This window comes from Chelonoidis abingdonii, chromosome 7 (assembly GCF_003597395.2).
Source record: "Chelonoidis abingdonii isolate Lonesome George chromosome 7, CheloAbing_2.0, whole genome shotgun sequence".
Classification (NCBI taxonomy): domain Eukaryota; kingdom Metazoa; phylum Chordata; order Testudines; family Testudinidae; genus Chelonoidis; species Chelonoidis abingdonii.
In genome coordinates this window covers 16,515,073-16,542,471 of record NC_133775.1, presented here as the reverse complement: position 1 = coordinate 16,542,471, position 27,399 = coordinate 16,515,073, and the positions used below count along the sequence as shown (strand labels likewise).

General features: G+C 43.2%; 1 protein-coding gene and 1 long non-coding RNA gene across 3 annotated transcripts in view; one reads left to right on the top strand and one right to left on the bottom strand.

The window, feature by feature from the left end:
- Positions 1–17,147, top strand: part of C7H1orf87 (chromosome 7 C1orf87 homolog) — a 29,710-nt gene extending 12,563 nt beyond the window's left edge. Inside the window, exons 8-11 of one of the 2 annotated variants that reach the window (XM_032795533.2) lie at positions 1,532–1,629; positions 3,270–3,340; positions 13,222–13,314; positions 14,776–17,147. In XM_032795533.2, the coding sequence (XP_032651424.1) occupies positions 1,532–1,629; positions 3,270–3,340; positions 13,222–13,314; positions 14,776–14,936 (423 nt within the window). In that variant the 3' untranslated portion in view covers positions 14,937–17,147. Of the gene's footprint in view, positions 1–1,531; positions 1,630–3,269; positions 3,341–13,115; positions 13,315–14,775 lie in introns of those variants that run through there. The other variant, XM_075067647.1, reaches the window with a different exon arrangement.
- On the bottom strand, positions 327–27,399 carry LOC142047083 (uncharacterized). The gene is made up of 3 exons (XR_012656230.1): positions 27,311–27,399; positions 2,044–2,246; positions 327–831 (listed from the first exon to the last, which is right to left on the bottom strand). It is a non-coding gene; the product is annotated as an uncharacterized LOC142047083 (long non-coding RNA).

The following is a 27,399-nucleotide window of genomic DNA, read 5'->3' as shown; positions in this document are numbered from 1 at the left end:
TGCATTTCAAAGCTATATTTTTATGCTTAAAAATAAGAAAAGAATGTGAATCCTGCAGAACTGCTCTAAAAAGATATGTCTACACTGCAATTAAACACTGGTGGCTGGCCCATGTCAGCTGACATGTGTAATAGGGCATGGGCTGGAGGGCTATACAACAGCAGTATAGACATCCAGGCTTGGTCTGGATCCCAGGCTCTGGGACCCTCTCCCCTTGTGGGATCTCAGAGCCCAGGCTACAACCCAAGCCTGAATGTCTGCACTGAAGTTTTATAGCCCCACAGCCCAAGCCCCACAAACTTGACTCAGCTGACCTGGGCCAGCCCCAGATCTCTTAGTGCAATGCAGACATATCTAGAGACACAGACTTTAAGAGGTGGGGAGACCCTCAAAAACCAATGAAGTCAATGGGAGTTGAGAACACTTGATACTTCGCAGAATGTGCTGGGCTTATATTGCTTTTGGTTACTGCTCTGCAGTATCCCAACAGCAGTGATCCCATGTCTTTGTTAAGGTAAAAAATTGAAAGTCTGTGGAGTGGGAAGAGCTGAAGAGAGGGATGGGTGAAGAGGCTAAAAGCTAAATCCTGGATTTGTTATACTTTGTGGCTTTTGTCAAGTTCCTATATGACTCCCACGGGATTTAAAATAATAGAAAGGCTTTAGAAAACAGTACGTCATCTTAAATGATAAATGATGTGCCTCATGCCTACAGGTTGGCTCCTTGGAAATTAAGTGGTGAATCTGAGATGAGTTTCTAAGCAGAGTGAATGCTTGAGGCTTCATACCATTCGGGAGGCAGGAACGAGCAGAGGGCCATAGTGTCACAGGTCTGAAAAAAGGAGGAAGGGACGAATTAGATGAACTGTGCTGAATGTTGTTCAGTTTGGGGGTATTCAGCACAGAATTCTGAGCTCATCTATTGTTTTTTTAAAAAAAAGATTTATGAGTTATGTTTAAGAATTATTGTAGAGCTGGTTGGAAAATGGGGAAAAAATTCTGTAGAAAATTTCATGTTTTGTTAAAAAACAAAAACAAAAACTGAACATGTATGGCAGAAAACTGACAGATCTGCCCAAACTTTGGGGTTTTCAGCTTTCCAATGACAAAACAAAAATGTTCAAGGAAATTGGATGCTTTCTGTGAAAACTTTCATTTAGTTGAAAACCCATTTTCCATCCTAAAAATGGTTTTAAAGGAAATTTTTCAGCCAGACCTTATTTTTAATAAGACCTGTTGGTAATTTTTCTGCACAGACACTTGATTCCGTATGCAGAATTTGCACATGGAGTTTAGCGTGTTAAATGACTGCAGAATCAGGCTCACAAGAAGAAATGGCTCAGTCCTGGTCACAACTGCATATGTGCATATGCTGTTTTACTAGACTTTTTGAAAACTCTTTGCCATGTATCTTTTATATTGCAGCTGATGGCTATGATGTGCATTGGATTCATAATAAAATCTTCTCACAGTTGCTTTGCCGTAGATAATGATACCCCAAATTTCAGTGGGAAATCTTATCTTGTTTCCAGATTGAGACCATTTGCCAGAAGCATAGACTAACTCTAACTCCTTTATTGCTGGAAGCTTTGCTCAACAACCATGATTTGTGCAAACAAGGCAAAATACAGTAAGTTTTTAATACCATTCAGACTTGATAATTCCTTCTAAAATAGACATTTGATTGTACAGGGTCAGCGTCACACACAAGCGACAAAGCCAGTTGCTCTGTGCATAGGCCTCTCCCATCTCCCTGTTTTTTAGATGTGTCATGGAGACTTTCAGTTCACAGGCTGGCCCAATCTTCGCTCTGCCAGTGACACTGAAATGGGAGATCACTCACTGATTTTCCATGTCCCCTTCCTGGGAGCTTGAGATCCCACTCTTAGTTGGGACCCTGCCAGTTATAAGATTAAAATCGGGCTGACTTTGGTCACAGATACAGGGTAGAGCTCCTCATAGCATGACTGGAAGGAAGAAACGAACCCAAAGCCCTTTTCACAGAAGCAGAACTTAGGAGAACCTTACAACGAAATCAAAGTACCTTAGCCCGTACAAGGCTAATTTGCCCTTACCCTGCAGCAAAGACCTTAACCTAACTGTAGTGGAGTCTTTGTGTGGATTCTCATGTCTTGATTTAGCAGGACTCTCTTGGCTCTCAGCAAACCACAGACTTCTCTAGGCTCACCTTCCAATGCTGTACATGTCACAGCACAGTGAGATGAAGGGCACCTTCACTCCTATGACCTGCAGTGAGGAATTACATTTGTAAAGGATAAACTCTTCCACGCACATGCCATCTTTGGCTAAGGCCTTGCTTGTTAAATTAAAGCCATTTTGTTAAGGGCTTTAAATGTCACTTGCCCATAGACTGAATTACGTCCCTTTAGAGATTAAAAAAATCCAATATAAACAAAATAAATCTAGGAAGCTGAATGCATGAATCATTGTTTTAGTATATACTGTCCATTCTAATCTGCAGTCCAATTGTGAAGCCATTCGGGAGGCTTTTCTCAAGTAATTAGCAGGAATCTAGCTCTGAGCCACTTTCTGATTAAATGTGCTTAAAATCAATAAAACACTATGAGTAATTACAGTCACGTGAGATTAGCCTTGTCAAACAAAGCGGAACAAGTTATGTCCTCTCTGTAACTTGTCAACAAGAAAAATGGGGGCTGGGAGGAGGAATGCCTGATATTTCTATGCAGATTTTTCTACCTCTCTTCTTTAATTTATTTCTCCTGGAGAAGTGAGGGGATCAGTTCAGTTTCTGGAAGTTACAGGATTAGGGAGATAAAGCTTTTGTAGCGCCACCAAAAAAACGCCACAGATTAACTCAACTGGTGGAAATTGGCATAGCTCTGTTGACTTCAACTCTCCGCACTGAGGATGTGGCCCATAAAGCCAAGTTTGTGTCCATCCTTTGCATCTGTTGTAGATAGATAGTATTTTAAAAAATCCCAGAGCTGCAAAGTGCACTGGCAAATAGAGAGTCTGCCCTTTGGAAAATGTTGTCCCGAATGTATAGACAGTGCATCATGTGATGTATTGCATTTATGTGCACAAGCTAAGCTTCGTGCTGATGATTGTGGTATGCTCTGCTGCATATTTATAATGTCATTTCTTTCTTTATTTCAAAAAACCTTTTTGTAAATGTTTTGTTTATTTTTAATGATGTTTCTGACCGCCATTACCTAGCTCTCAGAAGTCAGACTGTTTGGGGTTTGTTTTCAAATATTATATTTCATTTTAAAATGTTTGCACACGCAGGTGGAAGAAGTTTGTGGAGTTGCTCAAGAAAGCTCATTCTGATGCGATTCCTAATTTGCCTGTTCCTGTGGGTAAGTGAAGTGGCTGTCACTTTAAATCACACCCAGGGGATATAACAGGCACCCTGAAAACACTACCTTTTCCAAGACCAAAGATCCCTGAAACATCTTCATCCTACATAGTGAGCTTTTTTCCAACAAGTGCCCTGCTGTTGATAATGCCACCCTGTCAAAGTGCCATGCTGAGCATTGGCCTTGTTTTTAAGAAATGAAAAGGTCTCACAAGTCTGGAACAACAACAACAAAAATCTCACAACCCACCACCACCAAAGCAAGTTCAGTAAATGTTTCTCTTCACTTTAAAGAGCAGTCCAGTTTATATTCTCCAAAGGAAAACTGTGCATAATAATTGTGCACTCCTGGATCCATGCTGTCAGTACAGGAATTTCACTAGTTTGATATTCAAAAGCTATTCTTCTCTCTCTCTCTCTAACAGGTAGCATGCACCTGTTTGGTTGCATGTAACCTCTCTTTTTTGCAGGTTTTCCTGTTGCTGTTGCAGAATTTTCAACTTAGAGAAAATGAAGAAATAGTGCAGCGTATAGGCCAGATCTGAAGCTGGGATAAATCTATGTCACTCGAGTATCCATAAGGGAGCTTTCCTAATTTAAACCAGCTGAGGATTTGGCTCCATTATGCTCAGAAAGTAATTATCCTGGCTTCAAAGAAGACATTGGGCCTGTTGCTCCACTGCCTGACACCTTATGTAGGCATTTTCACCAGTGCCAAGTGGGTGTCACCTGCTACCAAATCATGAGTATATTTTACATTCATTTTGCATTGGTGCAAACAAGAACACATGGTGCAGGTCAATGCAGAATTAGGCCCTTTCCATGCAGAAGTGGTGAGCAAGCACATCATCGTCACTGGGAGCTTTTGGTGCTTGGCCCCTCTGAAAACAACACCCATATTTACATGGCAAAATAAATGCAGTGTTTCAGGGGCAATCTAGCCACTAATTAAGGATCTGTTGTTCAGGTAGATTCCATTTGGCTGGCGCATCTGTACAGGGAGTCTGCTGACCGTACATTCTAGCCCATGTTTGGAAATCTTCAACGTGTTTCTCTTGTTCCAGTTACCTACACTGTCTGGGTACCGTCAGGGATTCATTTTCAATAATCTTTTCCTGTGTTTACTGATGAGTGGTACTTTTTTAACACTCTCCTTGATCCCACAGTGTAATCAGCCTCACTCAGAACATGTGTATTCTGTCTGTGTCTGTTGCTCATTTAATAGCCTACAAAATGGTAGCAAAGCCCAGCCATATTGCAGATTTCCCTTCCAAGCTCCACCTATATGCTATAGGCCAGGGGTCGGCAACCTTTCAGAAGTGGTGTGCTGCGTCTTCATTTATTCACTCTCATTTAAGGTTTCGCGTGCCAGTAGTACATTTTAATGTTTTTAGAAGGTCTCTTTCTATAAGTCTATAATATATAACTAAACTATTGTAAAGCAAATAAGGTTTTAAAAATGTTTAAGAAGCTTCATTTAAAATTAAATTAAAATGCAGACCGCCCCCCCCCAGACTGATGGCGAGGACCCGGGCAGGGTGAGTGCCACTGAAAATCAGCTCGTGTGCCGCACACGTGCCATAGGTTGCCCACCCCTGCTATAGGCCAAATTCTAGACTTGGATGCATTGATGGGGCTCTCACTGAAATTCATAGTAGTGACTCTCAGGCATATAAATCCAGAATTTAGCCTAAGTGAGCCAGAATAGGAGATGAGTACATGGGAGTCTAATTAGGCATCTGTAAGCCGGTCGGTTTGGGCCTCGTCAGGTGTGGCGGGGAGCCAGGGCGCCTCCTTCTAGGCAGCGGGACGGGTTCCACGCCGGTCCTGTACTCAAGGGTCGAGCAAATGAGGTCGATGGGCCCTGGCCCTTAGGCAGGGCGGGCAACAAACAGTTCAGGCTCCGCTCCTGGTCACAGAGGCTGAGCAAGCAAAGTCTATAGGCCCTGGCCCTTAGGCAGGGTGGGACACCACACAGTTCAGGCTCTGGCCCTTGGGGGCAGGGCAGAGCGGTAGCAAAGTCTAGAGGCCCTGGCCCTTAGGCAGGGCGGGGCACCAAACAAACTGTAGCACAGCTCAGGGGTTCTGGGTGAAGGGGGGATTCTGCCACTGCGTTCCAGCCCGGGGCCCTGGTAGCAGCAGTCGCCGCTAAGGCGGTCAGTGGGGATCCGGATCGAAACACACTGACAGGGTGGTCAGTAGGGCTCCCAACCGAAACACACTGACAGGGTGGTCAGTAGGGCTCCCAACCGAAACACACTGACAGGGTGGTCAGTGGGGATCCTGGCCGATACACACGGCCATAGGCTCGGGGCCTCTGTGCGGTCCTACTGTAGTCAGCCACCCCCGGGCTACTTTCCCAATTTTCCCCCTCCCCCAGTACCTTGCCTCTCGGTGTACTTGTGGTCCGACATAGGTTCTCGAAACTGGGGGGAAGCAGGCTCTGGCAGCCTCTCCGGCCAGCGGGCGCAGGGTAGTTCAGGCGAGGGTCCTCAGGTACCCGGCACGGGGCAGGTGCAGCCAAGCCTCTCCTCTGGATACCGGGCAGCCGGCAGGGCGCGCCAGCGCTATTGGAATAGTGAGCACAAGGCAAGCTGGGCCGAGCAGGAGCTCGGGCCTCCATGTCTGTGCTCTTCGGCATCCTGGGCTTAACTGAGCTCTGGGCCCTGGCTTTTATACTTCCTGTCCCGCCCCTTGACTTCCGGGGGCAGGGAACAGGCGGTACTGGCTCCGCCCACGGAGGTGCCTGCTCTGGCTCTTCCCCCTCAGGTGCGGCGGGGAGCCAGAGCGCCTCCTTATAGCATAATTTACATGCTAAGAGATAGCAGAGATCAGTGCAAATGGCATAAATTACAATAGCCCAACCTTTTCCATTTGTAGCTACTTACGCTTTCCTGTTAGTTGCTTTTGCTCCTACCAGTCCTCTCTTCTAGGCTCTTGGTAGGTGAGTCAAACTAATTTAGACTCACTAAGATTCCAGGGACAAATTCTAAGGAGTTGTGTAAATAGGTTTAAGTTACACCTGGGTAATGGCCTTATTCAGAGGGAATCTGTGAGTGCAAGTCAGAGTAACTTGCACACTAAGGGGGCTAGAAGCAACTGTAAATCACAGCAGCTTAAACTCCTTTAGATTCTTCTACGTGCACTGACTCACTTCTGAATTTTGATCTTTCTGTCCAGAACTTATTTCAGAGAGTTAATTAGCACATTCGGGACTGTCAGTGGCTGGACTGTGCTTTCCTGAGAGGCACATGTTTTATGCACACATAATCACCAGAGCATTTATGTGCATAGATAATCACAATAGTTTATAAAAATTCACTTGGCCCTGATAATTACTCTAGTTTGCTTTTTCTCTTTCATTTGTCCTAATATGGTTTCCTACTTCCCTGTCTAACTTGATTGGAAAAAAAACCAAACCAAAACAAAAAAAAATAGGTAGATTTTCTTCAAACTTATTGATTTCTTTTGGTTCTACTGAATTTTTGACTGCCTATAGTCACAAATCTTTTTGAAGAACCCATATATCAGGTGAACCTGAGCTATATTTCAGGACAATGATTTTGTGTGAAAAACGTGATTGTGTCAGGTAAGTTTTGCTTTGAAATTTCAGATTCTTTCAAAGAGAAAAACTGGGATGAAGACAGAAATTAAAAAAAAAAGAAAAGAAAAAGAAAAAAAGGTGGAATGCCTAGTTTTCAAAATTTTCCAGGATATGTTAATACCTCTTTATAGTTCATCCTATCTGGAAAAGCTATTTCCAAACTGTAGTGTGAAACAAAAATTATTCATTTTAAAAGACTTGAATAATATATAATTTATAATTATTAATAATATAATATAAACAAATAATATAAAATCTAGTTGAATAATTAGTGAAGATTCTCTCAAAGCAGAAAACTTATATCCCAATCCAGATTTTAAAACCCCAAAATTTCTGGGGTGTTTGTAAGGAGAAGTTTGGTTCAGCTAATGACTATTTGCAAAATTTGGAACCAGCTCCACATTTTGAATGTCCTCAAGGATGCTGATGTGTGAGGTAGGATCCATCAGTTGGATTCGGGCCCAGCTTTAATAGTCAATGTGTTTGCTTATATAGAGGCAGCTGGGTTTTGAGGGCTACTTCTTCCTGCTTCTGGTTTTTCAAAGCTGAAATGAAGGCTGGATTGTGAGCTATTGACAGGGACACTACACTAATCTAATAATCCTTAGAAAGTGTTATGGAGTTTTTAATATTCACATGATGGCCAAACCCTGTGTTCAGCCTATCATAATCATAGCATAGGAGCATATTCAGGATTTTAAGTTTGGACATGAACCTATAACCATCTGGTTCGAGACAAACCAGCTGTCTGTTGAACTATAAACACCCTTCATTCATGGTGATAATTCATTTTTCCTCCCATTGAAATTTTATGCTGCAATCCATCTTGCTGTGCATAAATCAGTGTAATCTCCAAATAGATGGATATTAAGCAGGTATTGGAAGAGAATTGATTTACAGTACTTAGCCAGAGAATCATATACAAGGGCTTGAATTTTTAAGCTGCAACAGAGTAACTATGAAAAAACAGGGACGGGTTGGGCCAGCTAGGCATTGATCCCCTTGCATAGAGGAAAGCCTTTTGGAGTAGGTAGGTGTGGGGGACAGAGAGGAGAGACCATGCCTGCCATATAACCCCTTGATGGGGTGCAGTATGTGTAATCCTTTGTAGCTGGCCAGTTCTGGAAAGTGAACACACGTGAACTAAAACTGGGGGAAAAACTGGCCTCTCAAAACCTTGCACATTTTACACATGCTGGATAGGACTAGGGTGACCAGACAGCAAGTGCAAAAAATGGAGAGAGAGGATGGGGAGTAATAAGATTCTATATAAGAAAAAGCCTCAAATATCGAGACTGTCCCTATAAAATTGGGACTTCTGGTCACCCTAGATAGGACACATACAGCAGTAAAATAAAAGATAGTAACAGAGATTAGAAACTGGGAATAAACACCACTGGTAACAATCTAGTGGTTGGTACCCAGATGCCATGGTAATGAGTCGGATTCGAGAAGCTGAGCCAAATTCTGCCCTGAGGTGTGTGTCTATCACTGATATTGCATGGGGTCATCACAGAATTTGACCCAGTGGGAGTGGAAAGGCTACCTACAAAGGCCAGATTTTCCCTTAAAGAGAGGGGGAGAAAGAGGAGTTTTGACACCACTCTCGGCTGCATTGTATGTCTGTCTAAAATCTTGAATTTTAAAAAAGTTCCCATAAAACTATAGCAAAGGCAATGAATCGAGGCACAGAATTCACCAATGCAAAGTACTGAGATAGATGAGGGTTATGAGACAGTCGACTGCCCTTGTATGCAGTGCACCTGGGAAAACTGTGTAACAAGATGAGGATTTGAGCCAGTTCACCCCACAGAGAAGGGCACATAGTTGGTAAAAGTAGGGGAAAGATTTTTTTATGTTTATGATTTTTTTTAAAAATTAACATTAAAACTCTATCCTTCTCCACACACACACCCCTCAACACCTGAACGCCTGATCCAGCACTCAGTTACACCAGTGTAAATCCAGAGTGATTCCATGGTGTTAGATTGAGTCAGTATGAATTTATATATGTGTAACTGGTAGCAGAATCTGGCTCTGGAGACTTTAGAGCATATGGGACCAGAAAGTGTGGCAGGTGCTGTTTGGAAAATGGTACTCACAGAGCCCAGCTGGTAGCCACAGCTGAAATCTGCATAATCAAAATCTTCAGACTCAGCTGCTGTGCCTGGTTCAATTTCCATGGAAACAGATGCAGAACTGTAGAAAATTATGTACAGGTGTTTCCATTAAAATGTCATTTTTAGCCAACAGCGATGACAAAATGGTAACTGACATGCCTCAGTTAATTCCCTGTATTTAGAACAGGAAATGGTGGCCGTCTCTTAGATATCACTGGGTAATAATTTTTGGCAAATGCTGCCATTTCATTAATGGCAACTTCTGTGAGTGCTTTATTAACACACTGTTTCTACAGAATCCAGGCAACCCAGATCTGTTTTGGCCCATGTCTTTGTGCTCTCCTCTCCATTTCTGCCCAGAGTAACCTTGCATAAACTCCTAGTTCTATCATAATTTCCTTCAAATGGATCTGCCAACCATCATTCTGTTAGGCTGGCTAAGAAATGGAATGTTTCTCCGACAGAAAACGTTGACATTCCAAAGTTAGGTTCCATTCTGAATCGGCCCAGAAAGTGGAAATATTGGAAAACTTCACTAGGTGAAAAGTGGCAAAATATTCCATATCAGAAATCTTGAAATGAGAACTGGTGGGCCTTTAAACATGGCAACATATTTTGTTTTAATTCTCAAGATTGGGAAATGGCAAAAAATGTTGTCTACATTGCTGTGTTCTCACCCAAAATGTTGATGGAGCCAGGTTTCCAGATAGGAATATTTTTGCATGAAAAATTTTGACCAGCTGCACTTATTCCAAAACATCAACACAATTCTGACTCTTTCCTTGCTGAAATTCACTCGGCTTGAGCTTTAACCTACCTACATCCCATCAATTGGAATGTAACTGCCTGCAAAGCATTTTGTGGTTGCTTTGCATGAAAGATACCATACAATCGACAAGTTGCATTTCTGCTGTGATTGGCTGCAGCTGGGCTGGATTCCTGTGTGACCCACTTGAATAGAAGGAGGGATTTCTCACCATACACTGAGGGTGCAGAGCAGTAGCCGAGCTGCTCTGTGGAGACTGCTCCATTCCCCTTGCTGGAGCATCCTTCAAAGTCCTTGCCTACACAGGGATCCCCTCCAGAGATACTCATTGAATTTACGAAGGTGGTACACAACCATCTCACTTGCACAACAGAAAAGCACTGGTTCTCAATGGTGGGGGCAGCTTTTGCCTATGAGAGAAATTAAACTTTACTAGAGTGATTGAAAAACTAAAAGTAGCACCTTTGTTCTCTGCGCAGTGGTGGGCAAATTGAGTATCAAGATCATCAATAATAGCAAGGCCAGTTGGGCATTTGAACCCAAGCATCTGCTCATATTTTAAAAATGTACTTGAAAATGTGTGTTGCAGTAAGCATTGGTGACATAGTCCTTCATGTTTATTCAGGGCCCGATCCAGTGCTCGAGTGAAGTTATTTCCATTGGCTTCAATGAGCATTGCATCGGGCTCGTTGTTTCCAAAACCCATTGTTGCGATTATTTTTATGGAGCACCTAGATGCAAGAAATTCTTTTGAATGTTTCCATTTTAGGGGAATTCAAAGAGGAAATCAGAGATGATGTGGCTGCCCGTCTGGTATGTTCAATAGAATGGATATAGACAAATACCTGATAAGTATCTTTGGTTGGTATGTTACAGATGATCTTTTATAGAATCGTCTCTACAATGGAGAAGGCAAGTCTGTAACTTGTTTTTTCTTAATTAATAAACCAAATATTAATATCCAGTCAACAGCATGGGCCAGACCCTGTGCCTACTGAAGTCACTAGTGGTTTTTCCTGGCCTCAGTGCCCCAAAACTCAGCCCAGCAAAGCTCCAAAGTGCATGTGTAGCTTTAGCATATGAGTACTCCCATTGGCTTCAGTGGAATGACCTTCATGCTTTAAGTTGCACAAGTTAGTGAACTGGGGCCCTGTGACTTAACGAGTCTTTCCTTTGTGTTTGGAATGCTTGCATAAGTCAGGGAGTGTCTGTATTTATTATTATTATTATTATTATTAAAAGTGACCCTGCCTCTAGCTACACTTGCTTCCTGCTGTAAAACACTTCAGAAAATACTATCAATATTGGCAGCCCATGTGAAAGGAAATAATGACAAAATCTCCTTAGTCTTGGCTTGAGAGCTGTCTTCTGACTACTATTGCAAATGAGGTTGTGGAAAAGTGCAGTGACGCTACATGGTATAACGGCTGGTAGCCAAAACTAGACAAATTCAGAGTGGAAAGAAAGCATACATTGTTAACAGTGCGGGTAGTTAACCATTGGAACAACCTACCAAGGGTCATGGTGGATTCTCCATCACTGACAATTGTTAAATCAAGGTTGGATGTTTTACTAAAAGATCTGCTGTAGGAATTATTTTGGGGAAGCTCCCTGGCCTGTGTTATACAGCAAGTCAGACTAGATTATCACAATGGTCCCTGCTGGCCTTGGAACTGATGAATCTATGAAAAAATACCTGCTCCTCAGTAAGCAATGGGGTAACGGCAGCTCAGCTTCCTCAACCCATCCTGTCGTGACTATTAATTGACAGAAAGGAGAATGCATGTGGGAAGGGAGAGCTCCAGGATCACTGGGTTTCATCCCAGGCTGGGGGATTTTTTTGTTGATTTGTTTTTAAATTTCCTTGTGATTTAATATTTGGTCATCAATGTGATTTCAATGGCATTTAGGCACCTAAATAACTTTAAGGATCTGGGCTCGATAATCCATATTTAAGAACTTCACTGTGGATTTAGGAGCCTAACTTTACACTCCCAAGTTTGAAAATTTTGGCCCATTATTCCTTGAGGGTAAACACTTGCTGGGCTGTGTTTCTGCTGAAGCCTCCACTAGCTGGCAAGGTTGTCTTAAGACTATCCAGACTTGGAAATTGCCCTGACCTGGCCTTTAGTGGTCAGCAGTCAGTTCAGTGCACCAGTGCATACCCTGGAAGCATAGACAGTGGGTACTGACTGGGCAGAAATCGACCTCAGTTAGTGAATCCAAAGCTTGCCCTAGTTTACATGTGGGGGTCAGCACAAGTGCAGCTTCAGCAATGGCTGAGCTTGGGCTATTTCCGGAAGTACACAACACTCTAGACCAAGCCCACAACTGTGGTGTTCATAGCTGCCTTAAACACAAAAATATTCTGTTGTTGCCATTTACTCAGCATTACACTGTGGTTAATAGTTTTAATCTTACATTTCCATTTAAATTTCTTGGTAGCAACTTGTGATTGAACAGCAGGGACTGAATTTTCTTTGCACTCACCATTGACTGAAAAGAATTGTCATGTGGAGGAAACCACCGCTTTAGACCCCATACAGTGCTATCAGTTTCTCAGTAGGCCTCATTCTTTTGCTTGACACTATACCATAGATTATTGTGAGTGGGGACCTCCCTGGCATAACAAATTGCTTTTACGGCACCCCTAGTGGAAACAGGATGCTAATTAGCCCTTCATCATGAGACTCCGCCATTCAGAGGAATACTTGCTGAAGGAAACGAGAGGAACTTCACAGATAACTTTTAAAATAGCCATTGTATGAACTGTTAAAACGGAGAGGGTGTGGTCAAAGAGAAAAACTGAATGTGACTAATTTGTTCCGTAGCCAGGGCAGAGGCAGGAAATAAGGGAAGGGATCAGAGTTAGCAAATGTATGTTGGCTGTCTTCAGATCACAGCTCTAAACTATGCTGAGTAGGCCTGAAAATAACCTGTTGTGCCAACTTTGTGCTTCAGCCAGCCACTGAAATGCAATGCACTGTAAACCTAGCCTGCCAACTGTCCCAGTGAAGTGAGGAAGCTGGTTATCAGAAAAACCATTAAGTGAGTTCTGGGCAACGCTGGGCCTTGTTACATTTTTCCTTCCAAATAAGGATGGTCAGACTGAGAAGGAGGGGTGTGCTGTGCTGTGCTGAGCAATGCCTTGTGGTGGAATCAACCAGCCTAGGGAGATTTGTTGTACCTCCATTCGCCTCTCCCTAGGATCAACTCTATCTTCCCTCTGTAGAAAACTATTAGTGGTTAGTCTTTGATTCACACCGTTCAGTCCTTCCCTTTGCAGGAAAACACCAAAGAGCATGAAATTCTTGCTTCCAAGACTTGGGTTCGAAACTATCCCACCACTGAAATTAAAGAAAGACCAGTGATCCAGTCTTTCTTCAGTCCAACTGACTCCAGTGACTCTGAAGAGCAGGAGGCCTGGATAGACCGGTTCAGAAAGCTAGAGAAAGATCTTTATTTGTGCGATATAAAAAACACAGGTAATGTTTTAAAAGGCAGCCCGTAGGCTTTAGTCAATGGAGCACCCACCCAAGTAAGGGATCAGAGCTATTATTTGAAAGTAATTTGCTTTCTAAACACTCGAGGTCAGATGGATGTCAGTTTGGATTCTAGTCCCAGCTCCACTATGAACTACTTGCATGACACTGGACAAGTCACTTAAAAGCTCTGTGACTTATTTTCCTTATATGTACAATAGAGCTAATGATACTGCCTAACGTCAGAGGGGTGTGGGGTGCTCTTGAATATTCTGCCAAGGAGTGCCATAGGAATGCCTGTGAAGAAATACATCTCAAAAGAAAAAATATTAATTACTATTGAAGCCAGAAGGAAGGGTCTGAAAGTTGGGTGGGTCCGATTCTGCTCTTGGGTGCACATGTGTAGCTCCTTTGGCTTTACAAGCTACCTGCTGTCATCTCCATTGCGGTTCCTTCCTTCCACCAGCCAGACATCCTGATAGATCCCCTGAGCTCCTTGGCTCATTCCCAGCCTGAGGGGGGGCTGAAGAACTAACAGGATGAATTGGGCAGGCTGAGGACAAAGGTTGTTGCCAGCAGACAAGAGGGGTTTTGCACCACTAAAAGATCCCATCCCATCCACACTGCCTAGCGCCCAAATGGCCTGCCTCCTCCTCACACAAACTCTGCTCCTGGCTGAGCCTTAATGTTTAAGGACTGGCCAGTCTCCAAGCTGGTAAATACCTGATGCTTAGCCAGGGTCCCCGGGATTAACACAGATATTTGCCAGGCAATGACTGTACCATAATAGAGACTGTACAAACAACATACCTCTCTTTTGCCTTTGGTCACACAAATACACACCCAGCCGAGAAAGAATTTCACTGGCACAGTTAGGCAGGGCAGGGAAAGGAAAGGACTCAACTGTTCCCTTTTGATGACCAGTCTGCAGTGGTTGGTTTGTTGGTTATTCCCTGGCTCTGAATGTTCAATAATTTCCTATCCAGGGAGTGAATTGTGACTCTTCATAGATCTCTCTGTTTTACCTAGTCTTTTGCTAAACATATAATCTTGGTCTGTTACGAGACCTTTCTGTAACTTTCTGCCCTTCATATGAATCACACTCCACAGTGCTCAAAGATGAGCTTGAATCAAATGTGCTAACATTTAGGCTCCTTCCCTGTACAGGATACTCACCTGGCTCCCGTCACCAAAGTCTTCTTTGGTTTGCTGGACTTTGCCTTTTTGGCAAAATGAGGTACATGCTTTGAGAACATGCTAAGTAACAATTTACTATGATGGCTTCTTTCATGCATCTTTGACCCTCTTATAAATGGGAAATTTATAACCTTTATGGTATTTGGGAACCATATTCTAATAAGGAACAAGAGTCATCAAAGGGTTTGATTTTGCCAAAGGAAATGAGTTGATAATCTGTAGAAAAATGAACCAGGTTTTTTTTTGTCTTTTTTGTTTTAAATGTAGGCATGCTGGAAAAGGAAAAAGCAAAGCGTCTAATCCACAACTACAACCTCATCTATGATCTGTCCCTGAGTCCTCTGAAAATTGATCAAGCTTTCCGAAACTTCCGTTCTGGAGAAAACATGCCATTGCAGCCGGTGCTGCAATATTTAAAAGAGTTGTAACAAATACTTACTATACCATTCTCACGAGTTCTGTTTTTCACCCAATATCAAATTTCTCACAGACTGAGTGTTGGTGATGTCCTAATTACTACAGCATGTTAATAACTCTCCATGCACTAAAAAAGAGGAAGCAAAACCAAAAACAGCTGCTTCTTATACCTGAGTGAAATGTTAATAAAGCTAAATGGCCAAGTAGAGTCAGGGCTTTGGCTCTGATACTTAGAGATGAGCTCAAGCTTCAGAACTCAGAGACTGATGTAGTTCTGGATTTCTAAACCCAAAGCCTGAGAATATCTGGATTGGAATTCTGGCTGCACTCATTGTAAAGATAGCAATATTTGAAGGGCTACATCTGGATTTTGAACACTGTCCAGGTGTTCAGTGGGTGTTCAAATTTGGGCCCCATCTCTGTTGATTATGGTGGTAAAATTGATAGATGATTTCAGTGAGATTTTAAATCAAGAAAATGGGAAAGTGGTCACTCTTAAGAACATCCACCTGTTTGAAAGATTCTACTGATTCTAAAGGAATTCCCCATCTTAATAACAGGGCTGCTCTCTAGAACCAGTAGACACAAACCAGTGAGACTTTTTAAGCACGTCCACTGTAGGTCATTCAAGCAGGGCTATAAACGATACTCTTCATATACTAACATTGCAGAAAATAGCCCAAAACTGTAACCCTGAAGACTCACCCAAGTGGCTTCATGATTTAATTGTCCTTAACTTCCTCTTCTGCAATCTCAACCCCTCTCCCTAATGATGTCTCCTGGTCTTGTTCTTGTCATTACTCTAGGAACAAATTCTGAAACCCTTACTTAGCATGGGCCTCAAGTCAGGAAAACCTTTAAGTACATGGTGTAAACTTTAAGCCCATTCACTTCAATGGGACTTACACACATGCTGAAAGTTAAGCATGTGCTTAAGTGCCCGTCCCAAAGAGGAATGTTTTCCAGGGTCAAGTCAGCGCATCTTCCACGATTAGTCAGTGAAGTGAGTGGGATACTGTACTTTTGGGAGTATGCATCATTCTTGGTAGTGAGCGTCTGCAGCATCATGTCCATAGACTGTAAACTCTTCGGGGTGGGGAATCTGCAGATCTTACACATCTATGGTGCTGTATAGACAGTAACAATAATACATTGCACATCCGCTGTTCTGCTCAATTCATAACATGGTGGTGAAGTGTGTAAAGTTTCCTAGGGCAGGACCTCAGAGTAACATTCTTTATCTGCATAAAGTTTAATGTGTGTCATTAGTAGGGTGTGAGATTTACATTTAAGATTAAAGGGTGGGATTTTCAAAACCATTTAGGGGAGTTGGGTGCCCAACTCTCGTTCAATTCCAGTAGGATTTTGAACATCTTAGTCTAAAAGCTTGTGTGTTAGAACTGAACGAAATGAAGTTACTAATATTGAACTTACTTGGGATGCACAATATATTGTAGAGTCTGAGATCCAGTGTTTTAAGGCCATGTTAAACCTTGAATTTACAATTGTAACTATACCCTCCCTGCTGCTTTTCTTTTAAAACGCAGATGTTCTTGTCCCATGGGGAGTTTGTATGAAAACGTGCTTGTTCTGTTGTGCAGCCATGTGATGTTCTTATCTAAGAAATCGGGTTTTTTAAACCTTATGCTTGAGCAATTGTCTATCTGTGTTTCTGTGCTGTGTCCTTTGAAAAACAGGGTTCGTAGTTTTGCTTTATAGAGTGCCAATCCAGGAGAGGTCTAGGTGCTAGACACTCAGTGTAGCCTTGGAAAAGCTTGGAATTGGGCTAGTCTGTGAACCTGTTGCTCAGTCTTAGCCTCTGTGATGACTCGTGGATACTGCTCTCCTGTAAGGAAGGGGTTCAAAATTAGAGGTGGAAGAGACCTAGGCCCAGATTCTTTTAAAGGCATTTAGGCATTGTTCTGCTCTGTGTTGCAAGGTCTATGTGACTTAAATGGCAGAATCCCATTTTCAGAAGTGACTTAGGCACATGGCCATTTGAGTTACCTGGGCCTTGTAATGCTGAGTGGAGCAATGCCTAAATACCTTTACGAATCTGGGCCCCAGAGCCTAATTCTGGTCTTTATTGCACTGGTGTAAAGCAGGAGTAGCTCCACAGGAGGTAACAAAATTACACTGTGTAAGCCAGATATGAGATTGGAACCACCCTGTAAAGTCCATTGTCATGTCAGCCTCATTTGTCCCATACACCTTGTTCTCTATTCTTTGAGTTTTGTTTTAAATGGATCAGATGATGGGTCTCAAGTGCTGGGAAATTATTGCTGTGGCTCAGGGGATCTCAAACTTCATTGCTCTGTGACCCCCCTTCTGACAATAAAGTTACTGCTTGACCCCTGGGTGGGAGGGTGTCAGAGCCCAAGCCGGTCCTCTCCAAGTCAGGGGGAAAGGCAGGGCCGCCCAGAGGGAGGGGCAAGTGGGGCAATTTGCCCCAGGCCCTGGGCCTCACGGGCCCCCACGAGAGTTTTTCAGGGCCCCTGAAGCGGGGTCCTTCACTTGCTCCGGGGGGGCCCAGAAAACTCTTGCGGGGCCCAGTCCCCTGGAGCTTCTTCCACTCCAGGTCTTCGGCAGCAGTTTGGTGGCAGGGGCCCCCCATCGCCGAAGACCCCAGGCCCCCTGAATCCTCTAGGCGGCCGTGTTCATCTCTCCACCTCCTGGCTTCAGCAGTGCCTCCTCCTCACTTGTCCTCATTCCTTTTCCCAGGTGCACTTCCTTTCCCCCATTTCCCCTTCTTCCTCTCTACCTGGTGTGCAGGATCAGGCCCTGTTAAAGTATATGATCTATGCTGCATGCAGCCAGTTCCTGCTTCAGTTTGCACATTTACCCCTGTTCCTTGAAGAGCTGCACAGGCATTTGGCCTCACGTCTCTTGACTTTTGTGTGAATCATGTGGCCATGAAAACAAGAATTTCTTTGCTAAATTTCTTTCCTTTTCACTCATCATCACTGAGCCCGATCCAGCTCCCACTGAAGTCATCAGCTGCAGCACATGTAACTTTGCACGAGGCCTCTCTTTACACTGGTGTCTTGCTCCGTAGATGGTATTTAGATCACATTTTAGGAAATAAATGTTTTTAAATTGGGTTTACAAATTAAAATCACAAACATTATTCAGGAAGGATTTGACTGCAGACACCATGAACATCTTGACAGACCAAATGGCCTTTTTAATATTTTCTATTCCTTTCATTTTGCTGCACACTCTCTTTCCCCTGCCATCTCCAGTATTTTTAGGGCAGTCCTTACCCTCCAAAGCACTTCACATGAGTTACTTTAAGCCACCACTGAAATGCAGCCATTGCTGGCGTGAAAGATAGTAGCTGATCAGCAGCCCATCAGAACATCTTATAAGCATATACTCCTGTGGTTCAGGACATAAGCCAAGCATTTAGAGTTAGGACGAGACTCCCCTTGTGGGCAGGTCATTCCATCACTTCCTTCTCCAATTTTTTGTGCCTTTTTCTGAAGCAGCTGGTCTTGGCCACTGTCAGAGACAGGAGATGGACTGCTGGTCTGATTCATTCTGGAAATTTTTTTTTTCTATATGGAGAATGAAGAATCCTGTATCCAGTTGAAACTGCAGGTGGAAGTTCAATGGGGAGAAATCTGCATGTTGCGCAGGACTATTCGGAAAGTGATGGCAAGATTTCACTGGCAGTCTGAGCCCATATTTCAAATGTGGGTGCATAAGGGGAGGTTTTTTTCATTTACGAGCCTAATTTGGGGGTTTGAACAAAAACCTCTGTGCTAAAAATCTTGCACTATTGAGGCAGTCAGCGTCGGGTCTGGCCCTGACCTCGGCAGCTGAAGTATAGATGCCCAAGAGTAAAAATGTGGCTCTAAAGCAAATTCTTTCTATTTCTCTGTCATTAGCAGATGAGTCTTTGGCATCCCTCTCCTTTGATGTGGAACATATGTGCTAAAGATGTAGGCCAATCTGCTAAGACCCAGATATGGGACACAGTCCTTAAAAGCCTGGGTTGCCAGTAAAGAAGTGACCCAAAATAAGTGACACACCAAACAACAACAGAAAAAATGTTTTGTTGGGGGAGTTGGGGTGGGGTGGGGGAAGCTTGACCATTATATGGGCTTCACCTTTTAACACTGTTAACTCTTTCACTTGGATCCAGCACATCTAACGGTTTTTAAATCACTGCTCAGACACTTGTAAATCCACACGACACCTAACTAGCTTTTGAATACTTAACTCATATGCCCCCATGTCAACTCATTGCTTTCATTATCCACCCAAGAAGGGGGATCTGTAGGCTATGACCGGATGATCTGGACCTTCAGATGCTCAGTATGGGCTGTCAGTTACCCCAGTATAACTCTGAAGTAATTGCATTGAAGTTAATGGAATTACACTGGGGGTAACCAAGAGCACAATTTGGCTTTATATCTCTCCAGGTCAGATTATGACTGGGCCTTAATCCTGATTAGCAGAATTATATTGCCAGAAGTTAATTAAAACTATTTCATCTGCCCCACTCCTTTTAGTAACAGAAGGTAACACTAGCTTGTCCGACAACCTTACCTAGTTTTGATATTTTTCAAGAAAAGAAAGACATACGTAGACTGGCAGATCTGAGTTAATAGAGGAATCAATTTATCACATAGAATAGGAGGAATTGGTAGCCTCACCTATATATATAAAGCTGCCCAACACTTCCCTGTTTTCCATTGCCTGTAACTGTAACCATGTGTCAGCCATTTCCAAGAATGAGATTTGGAGAAATATGTTACTTGCCCTTGTTAAAATTATTCTTACAACTTTTGTTGAGAAGCTTTAGTGCCTTCTTAATTTAGAGCAGAGATATGAAATGCAGCAGAGGGATTGCCCTGGATGTGCCTTTTTGCTGTCCCTGTGGAAACTCACCCAGGAGCAGAGCAGTGTAGAAGGCTGGAAAGGAGTGAGAAGATCAGGAGCCAGGGAAGGGGGTGGATAGGAGTGGGGAGGCAAAAAGCAGTGTGGATGTGGGGTGGATGATAACAGAGGCAGACAGAGACAGGCTGGGGTTACAGAGGTAGGAGCACGTATAACCACAGAAGGACATGCCCTTGTAGAACCTGGAATGGAATTAAGGAGTCCTCAGCCTCTACATTCCTCTGCTGTCAGCAAATAGCTGTGAAACCCACTGACAAAATTGTGTCTCGTCTCCCCTTGCTCCCCAAGTAGTAGACCGTTAGAGGATAACAGTCTACTACTGCTACTACCTGACTGGATCAAGTAGTAGAGGTCTGTGTTGTGGAGCTGAGGGTCTGAAACCTGCTGATGACCCACATTTTGTCAGTAGGAAGTCAATATTGACTTGAGTGGCAGCAGAATCAGGCTGGAGTTTTCTGAGGTTCATTTTTTCTTCTTGTTTTTATGTAATGAAGATATAAAAAGGCTGAAAGCTATTTCTCCAGGAACTGAATAACAAATGGAACCACAAGCACTGCAAACGATCCATGTGAATAAATGCGTAAATATGCATACATAATGCAAATAGGGTGTTTGAAAAACACACCTTATTAACCTGCCTACAAGAATTGCCTTTATATCCGTCTAAGATGCATGAAATTATGACCCTCTTATGAACTGTATGATGCCTCAGCTCCCTAATTTTAAAACTGACATTCAAAGCAGCTCCAGTTTCAAATAGATCTTTTTTTCTTTTCATTCCCCCCAGAAACAGTTTTTCCATCAGTTTGTCCCATTTTCCCATCTGTTCCTGACATCTCAGGGTCTTGTTCAGGTTGTTTATAAGGGGCGACTGAAAAGGAATATTTCCCCCCTCCCAGGATTATAGTATGTAACAAAACAGTTCGTTTTTTTACAAAATCCCTTTGTGAAATGGTTTTGTTTCTGTTCTGACATAAGGTTTTTATCTACCCCTTAAATGCACATATTGAGCCTGACTCATTGAAGTGAATGAGAGTTTTGTGTAGGGAAGGAATGCAGAGCTGGGCCTAGAATGCTGGTTTAATTTTCTCCTTCCTCTCATGTCTTCTGTCTCAGTTAAATAATTCTTCCCACCGGGCTGTGACATCTGGCCACAGCTTGTAGTAAGGGGCAATGTGGGATGAAGCCCTTGAGGGCCACTGGTGATGTTCTGCCTCTGTAGAGGGAGCACAGTATAGGACACCACAACATGTTCTCCCTGCATGGCTGGGCAACTGCTGGGAGCCTTGGCTACAACACGCCCAGCTAACGTACCTCTAGATTGGTGTTAAGGTGTGTTCACATGCGTGCTCCTGTGGCGAGGGTGATCTGAGGTTTCAGTCATGTTACCGTATCTCAACTCAGCTATCTTAATTTAAAAGAACCTCTTTCAACACCCTTTGTTACACAGACCATAAGAAAACATGAAGATTAGACAAGCTAACCAGCTATTTATCCAAAGACAGTGGGTCTGGCCACCTCCTGGCTAGGACTGAGAAGCATGCCATAGTAGTGTCAGATGGTGTGTCACAATTCCACCACTTCTGGGCCAGCAGAGCAATGAGTTAGTTCCCTTGCCCACATCAGCAGAGCCTGGAGGTTGTTCTTGTACTGCTGATACCCCAGGCTCTAAATGCCCAACAGAGCAGTTGGGAATCAGCAGGATGTAGGTGCATGCTAGCCATGTTCCTTCTCCTCCCAGCTACATCAATGTTATGCCAACATAGATTCTCTTTTCACCCCCTGTGGCCAGTTCCAGGGCAATTTTTTGTGCCAATGATGTGATCTCAGCATAAAAACCTAGTGGGTTTTTAATTGCTTCTACGTAGTTACACAATTACCCTGCCAGTCCATTCAGAGATTCTAGTAGTGTGAGGCAAGCAGGAATGGACCATTTAAAAATTAAAAATAAATTACCATTGAGGTGATGACCCCTTCTCTGCAGAAATCTGCACTGAGCTACCTTTCAGGATTTAATTCCTTCAGCTACTGAGGAAAGCATAGCCTCCATGCACTTTTAAGCTAATGATTAAGGTGCTTCGAGCAATCCCAAGCCCATATCTGATCAACTGGGAAAAACTCTTTAGACTTACGTATTACAGATAGATCAGAAGTTGGATTTGAGTCATCCCTCTATAATTGGCCTGCAGACACAGGTAAGAGCTCTTCTAAGGACTATATCATTTTTACTACAAGACGAGAACAAAGCAGTGAGTCACTTTGCATCTCTCCAGGCCCAAATGGCTCTTTGATTTGTGGAAATACTTCTTTCTATAGCAGAATTGAGAGTTTGGAAAATATCTAAAAACTACATTAATCTATTTTTAAAATTCCCTTTTTATGTAACAGGGAGATCAAAGGAAAGCTTGCAAATCAGCTTAAGAGAGATTTAAAAATGCGTTGGGAAAGTCTGCCACCTAGCCAGATGACATTTTTTTTTCAGTATTCCTATATGCCATTGCCTTCAATCATTGCCTTCTAAAGATTGCCAGCAGGGGAAAGTTTTGAGTGATTCTATTCTTGCGATAGTCTCAGGAATTCTAAATGCACTTTTATTGTTATCCTTTCCTTTCCTTTGGATTGTGATTGGATGCTTCATTTAGCTAAGGAGAGGAAAGAGGTTTTATTTTTAGGCTGTCAAATGTCTGTTTTTCCAGATGCAACTAGAGAAACAGCTATTCGCAGAAAACGTTTTTTGTTATTCAGCACAAGGTTAAAAACATCCATTCATGACCTGCCAAGGCAGCTGTGCTCCACTTTTCAGCTAGAAAGGCCCAGGCTAAGTCTCTGTGGTGCTAGGAGAGAAGCATTTTCAGTTATAAGACCATAGCTCAGGGCTACTTTCCCAGATGAGAGCAGACCAAGCTCAACCCTGTGTGTATAAAAGCAAGATCCATCTCTCTAACGAGGCCTTCTCCCTGTTAAAGCACCTTGCCAGGCCAGTAGGAAATAAGGAAGAAGAAAAGGTGAGAAAAGAAAAAGCAACTCCCCTGATGCTCTGATCCTGCAAAGGGAGCTAGGTGGGCATTGACTTCAGAGGGGCTCTGCACAGATGTGAGCATCCAGTTATGTGGATGCCTTTGCAGGACTGGGGGCTAAATGTGCATGCCAGGAATAAGAGAGGCTGTGGGAACATTTCCTATAGTGTGCAGTCAGTGCTACCTTAAGGTGATTAGATAACACAGTGTCTTAGGGTATGTCAACTCTGGTAAGTTTCTGAACAACATGTTATACCCCTTTTATTAAACTGCTGAAATTAAACCACTGTTGCGTGTCCACACTGTGCTCTTTGTGATGCTGGAGTTCATCCATATTAACAGCTCTTGCAACTGCAAAGACATCAGTGCATTGTGGTAGCTATCCCACTGTGCAACTGGCCGCAGAGTGCTTTGGGAAGGGTTTGCAATGCCTCATGGGGCAGGCACAGTGTCACACGATGCAGGATTCCCAATGCCATTGTTCCATGGGCATCCTGCTACTTTGCCAGCTGCTTTTCAACTGAAATGGGGGGGGGGAGAGTGTGTGACAGGGAGTGTGTGTGTATGGGGGGGAGACAGTGTGTTTTGGGGGACAGTGTCAACAGGCTGTCTTGTAAGTGCAGACAGTGGCAGGAAACAACCAGTCCTGAGGCAGGGGGAGGGGGAAACCCCAACATCAGCCCCCACCTCCCTCCCTGGGCTCTCTGCACAGCAATCTCTCTCTCTCTCTCTCTCTCTCTCACACACACACACACACACACACACACCCCTCTGCCTCTTTGTTCAACAGCACGAGCATTCCACATTAATGTTTTGCTTTGTACCCCGGGGCAGATCAGCCCAACTCACAAGGACTGTCAAAAATGGTGCTTTGAAAGGGGAGGGGCACATGTCTCCAGGGCAGCCGAGTTCAAAACAATGAGCAGAGCTGTCACTTGAGGCATTATGGGACAGCTCCGGAGGCCAATTACAGCGCAGAAAGCAACCAAGTGTCTACACTGGCAATAGAGCGCTGGTGCCTCTGTGCAAATAGCCTTAGGACTCCCATGAAGTGGGTTTTTTGCAGCGCTGCAACTGAGGAATTTCTGCGCACAAAGTGGCTTGGCAGTGTGTACATGGCTGCAGTTTGAGCACAAAAAGCTGCTTTACTGCACAGAAACTTGCCAGTGTAGACAAGCCCTGTCAGAAAAATGACAGACCAGGTAAGTAGTAAGATAGATAGTTTGCCAGACCAAATTAGAAAATACACATAGAGATATTTCTTGATTTTTACCCTCTCTCTAAAAAAAAACAACAAGGAGTCCGGTGGCAACTTTAAGACTAACAGATTTATTTGGGCATAAGCTTTCGTGGGTAAAAAACCCATTTCTTTAGATGCAATGAGGTTTTTTTACCCATGAAAGCTTATGTGCAAATAAATCTGTTAGTGTTTAAGGCGCCACCGGACTCCTTGTTGTTTTTGTGGCTTTAGACTAACACGGCTACCCCCTGATACCCTCTCTCGCCTCTTTTTTTTTTTACAAAGCTGTTTCTAAGCCCTTGATCCTGCAGTGGAATCCACTAAAACATAAGAGGCTGCAGGATCAAGAAGTCATTCTTTGAACTATTGTTTTTAAGTGAAAGTCAGCAGGACACTGGGGTTACTGAGCTCCTGTGTCTTAGCATATATAAGAGCAAGTGTCTATATATGTTGTTACAGACTGATAGGGTATTTGCTGCTATATTGCCCTTTTTTTTTTTGTAAACTAAACTGTCATTTGAATTTATTGGCTAAGATTCAGTAGTCAAAAATTCTGCAGTGCATTTAACAACCCATACAAAGGGAAGTTCTAGCCTCATTGAAGTCAATGGCCAAACTCCCATTGAATTCAATGAGCCCAGGAGGTCACCTGCAGGTCTTACTATAGTTAATCTTGCTGCAGTCAAATGTGTTTTTTAATGCACAGTTTAATTATGAAAGCAAATGTATGAAGGCTGGTTGCATTTTATTTATCCAAAGACTATGCACAGAAAGGGCAGCTGCCCCATGGCACATTTTTCTATACTGCGCTGCCAACATGCATCTGCTGTGACCTGGTGGTGAAAAGGTTTTAGAGTCAAATTCCAAACTGGTGTCAATGGAAGCAACTCCTTGCATTTCTGGAATAAGCCTACTTGGACTGAGTCAGTGGGCGACTTCTCTGTAATCTACAGCAAAGATGCCAATTGTGGCCAGTGCTATTGATTTTTTTAAGGTGACTATCTGCCCATTGGCAGCTGAACTCAAACCAACCATATGTTTAACCACGAACTCCTGAAGCTGGATCACTGGGGTTCCACGTAGGCACAAGGTTCTGCCCCTGTGGATCTGATTGCAGGATTAGGGCCTTAAATTAGATCATTGCATAGTTTGGTAGTGTGTTTTGATTGCCACCAGCCGGCCTTAGGTTTGGCACATTGAGCTAGTGTTAAATGGAATCTCATCCCACTGCTAAGTCCACAAGCCACATTTGGACATTTCAGGTAAATGAGCAAGTTGTTGGATAAAACCCCAACTTTATGTGCCAAAGAACTGATATGGGTGTAAAATACATGCCCTAAAGAGGGCATCCAGATAACACTGTTTGCCAGTTAGGCTCTGTGACACTATTATTTGTATTGTGGTAGCCCTAGAAACCCCACTCGGGTGCCCCAGGCCCCCATTGTTCCAGCCAATATACAAGCAGAGACCAAAAAGATGGTCTCTGCCCCAAAGAGCCTACAATCTAAGTATAAGACGAGTTGGAGACAGACAGATGAAGGAACAATTAGACAATATAGGTTGTTGGCATGCTAGGCAGTGACTGAGTGTTCTGAAGCCATCCTGATGTTTCAGTAACATAGTAAAGCCAGGTTCTGATCTTGGTTACATTTATGTAAGTCTAGGGTTAACCCCATTAACCAAAGATAACCAGTGGGTTCTCTCTCAGATGTGTATCACTAGCCTGATCTAGAATTTTACAATCTATGGTTTATGGGTTTTTGTGAAGGCTCCCAAAGCCCCTCTGTTTTTTTTAACAAATATCCTGACCTAAATATCCTTTTCAGTGTTTATGAAATACACAAAGAAAAGAAAAAAAACAAGGAAGATTGAAAATACTTAGAACAAGATTTTTAAACTTGAATTCCTAACAGTGGGCTCCTACAGGTAACTATAGCCAGTGCCACCTCAATAAATGGCCTCACCCTCAAAAGCGCCATGGCCCCAACTGCATGCATTGACTGCAGTAAGAACTCTTGGGTTTGCATCACTTTTGAAAGTCAGACCACATTTTTGGGTGCCTTGATACGGATGTTTTTAAAGTCTTGGCCCTGGAAATTATAAATTACGGCCAAGATTTTCATAGGTGACAAGGGATTGTGGATGTCTTAATTTTTAGTGCCTATCTTGAGACCCCTTACGGGGTGGTCCTGATTTACAGGGGGTAACTCCTCAGCACTCTCTGAGAATCAAGCCACTTTAAGAGATCTCAAGTTGGGCCTCAGCGATAGGGACACCCACAATCATGAGTCATTTTTAAAAATCTTGGGTGGCATTTTCAATCATTTTGGAAAGGTTCCCCCTTCTTTCTTTTGACAGTTGCATAAAGCTTCTTGCTTAGGATTTTCAGTTACTCTTTTCATCATAAACATCTTTTTTGGCACAAGGAGCTGGTCAAATTTGAATTTTGGCTTAGTAATTCACTTAGTCATAACATGCAGGAAGAGAAAGAGAAGAAATAGAAAAATGTCTGCCAGATGCTTGCTTCATTCCACAGAACATGTAAGATGAGACCTGGTGCAAGGCACCTGAGCCTCACACAGGTTGCTTTAGCTGATGAATCCCAGCTTGCTTCCTGGTCTAGTATTGCATCTGGCTGACAGGATCTACTCTCCTCCCTTCTACCAGGACATGGTTGTTCATCCTGATTTCAGCCTGCTGTGCTCATAACAGCAAGGGAATAATGGAGATGAGTAATCTGAATGCTAGCCAAGCTTGGGAAATGATTGGACAGGAAATAGAAAGGGATAGGAAGGAGTAGAGAAAATAGACCAGTGCTCAGGACCCAATGGATTTGGTGCTAACCATGCCTCCTCCAGTGCCCAGGGCAGTGTAGCTCCATTTCCATTCTCGAGTAGCTCTGCCTAAAGGGGCATCATTTTAACCTCTGGGTAGAAAGGGAGACAACTGCCTGGAAACAGCATAATATTCCTATTATGAATGGATTTTCAGACTGACTGGTTTTGAGTATAGCCGAGGAAAAGGTAAGCCTACTCCACATCGAGCCATTTAATATTCTAATTTGCATTTTGAATATTCAGAATTCATGCTGAAAATATGCCAAACATCTGCTCTGGCTTTTCAAAATTCCTTGGTGACAATCACACTCCCGAACATCATCAGCACCAGGATTTGTAATAATCTGTGCCATTAAAAAAACAAAAAACCCCAAACACCCTCAAACCTGTGAAAATCCAGTTGTAAAATGATTGCATTTGACACTTCCATCCAGGCCTGCACAGATGCCTGCGTAGCAACTCATCTTTTTCTTCC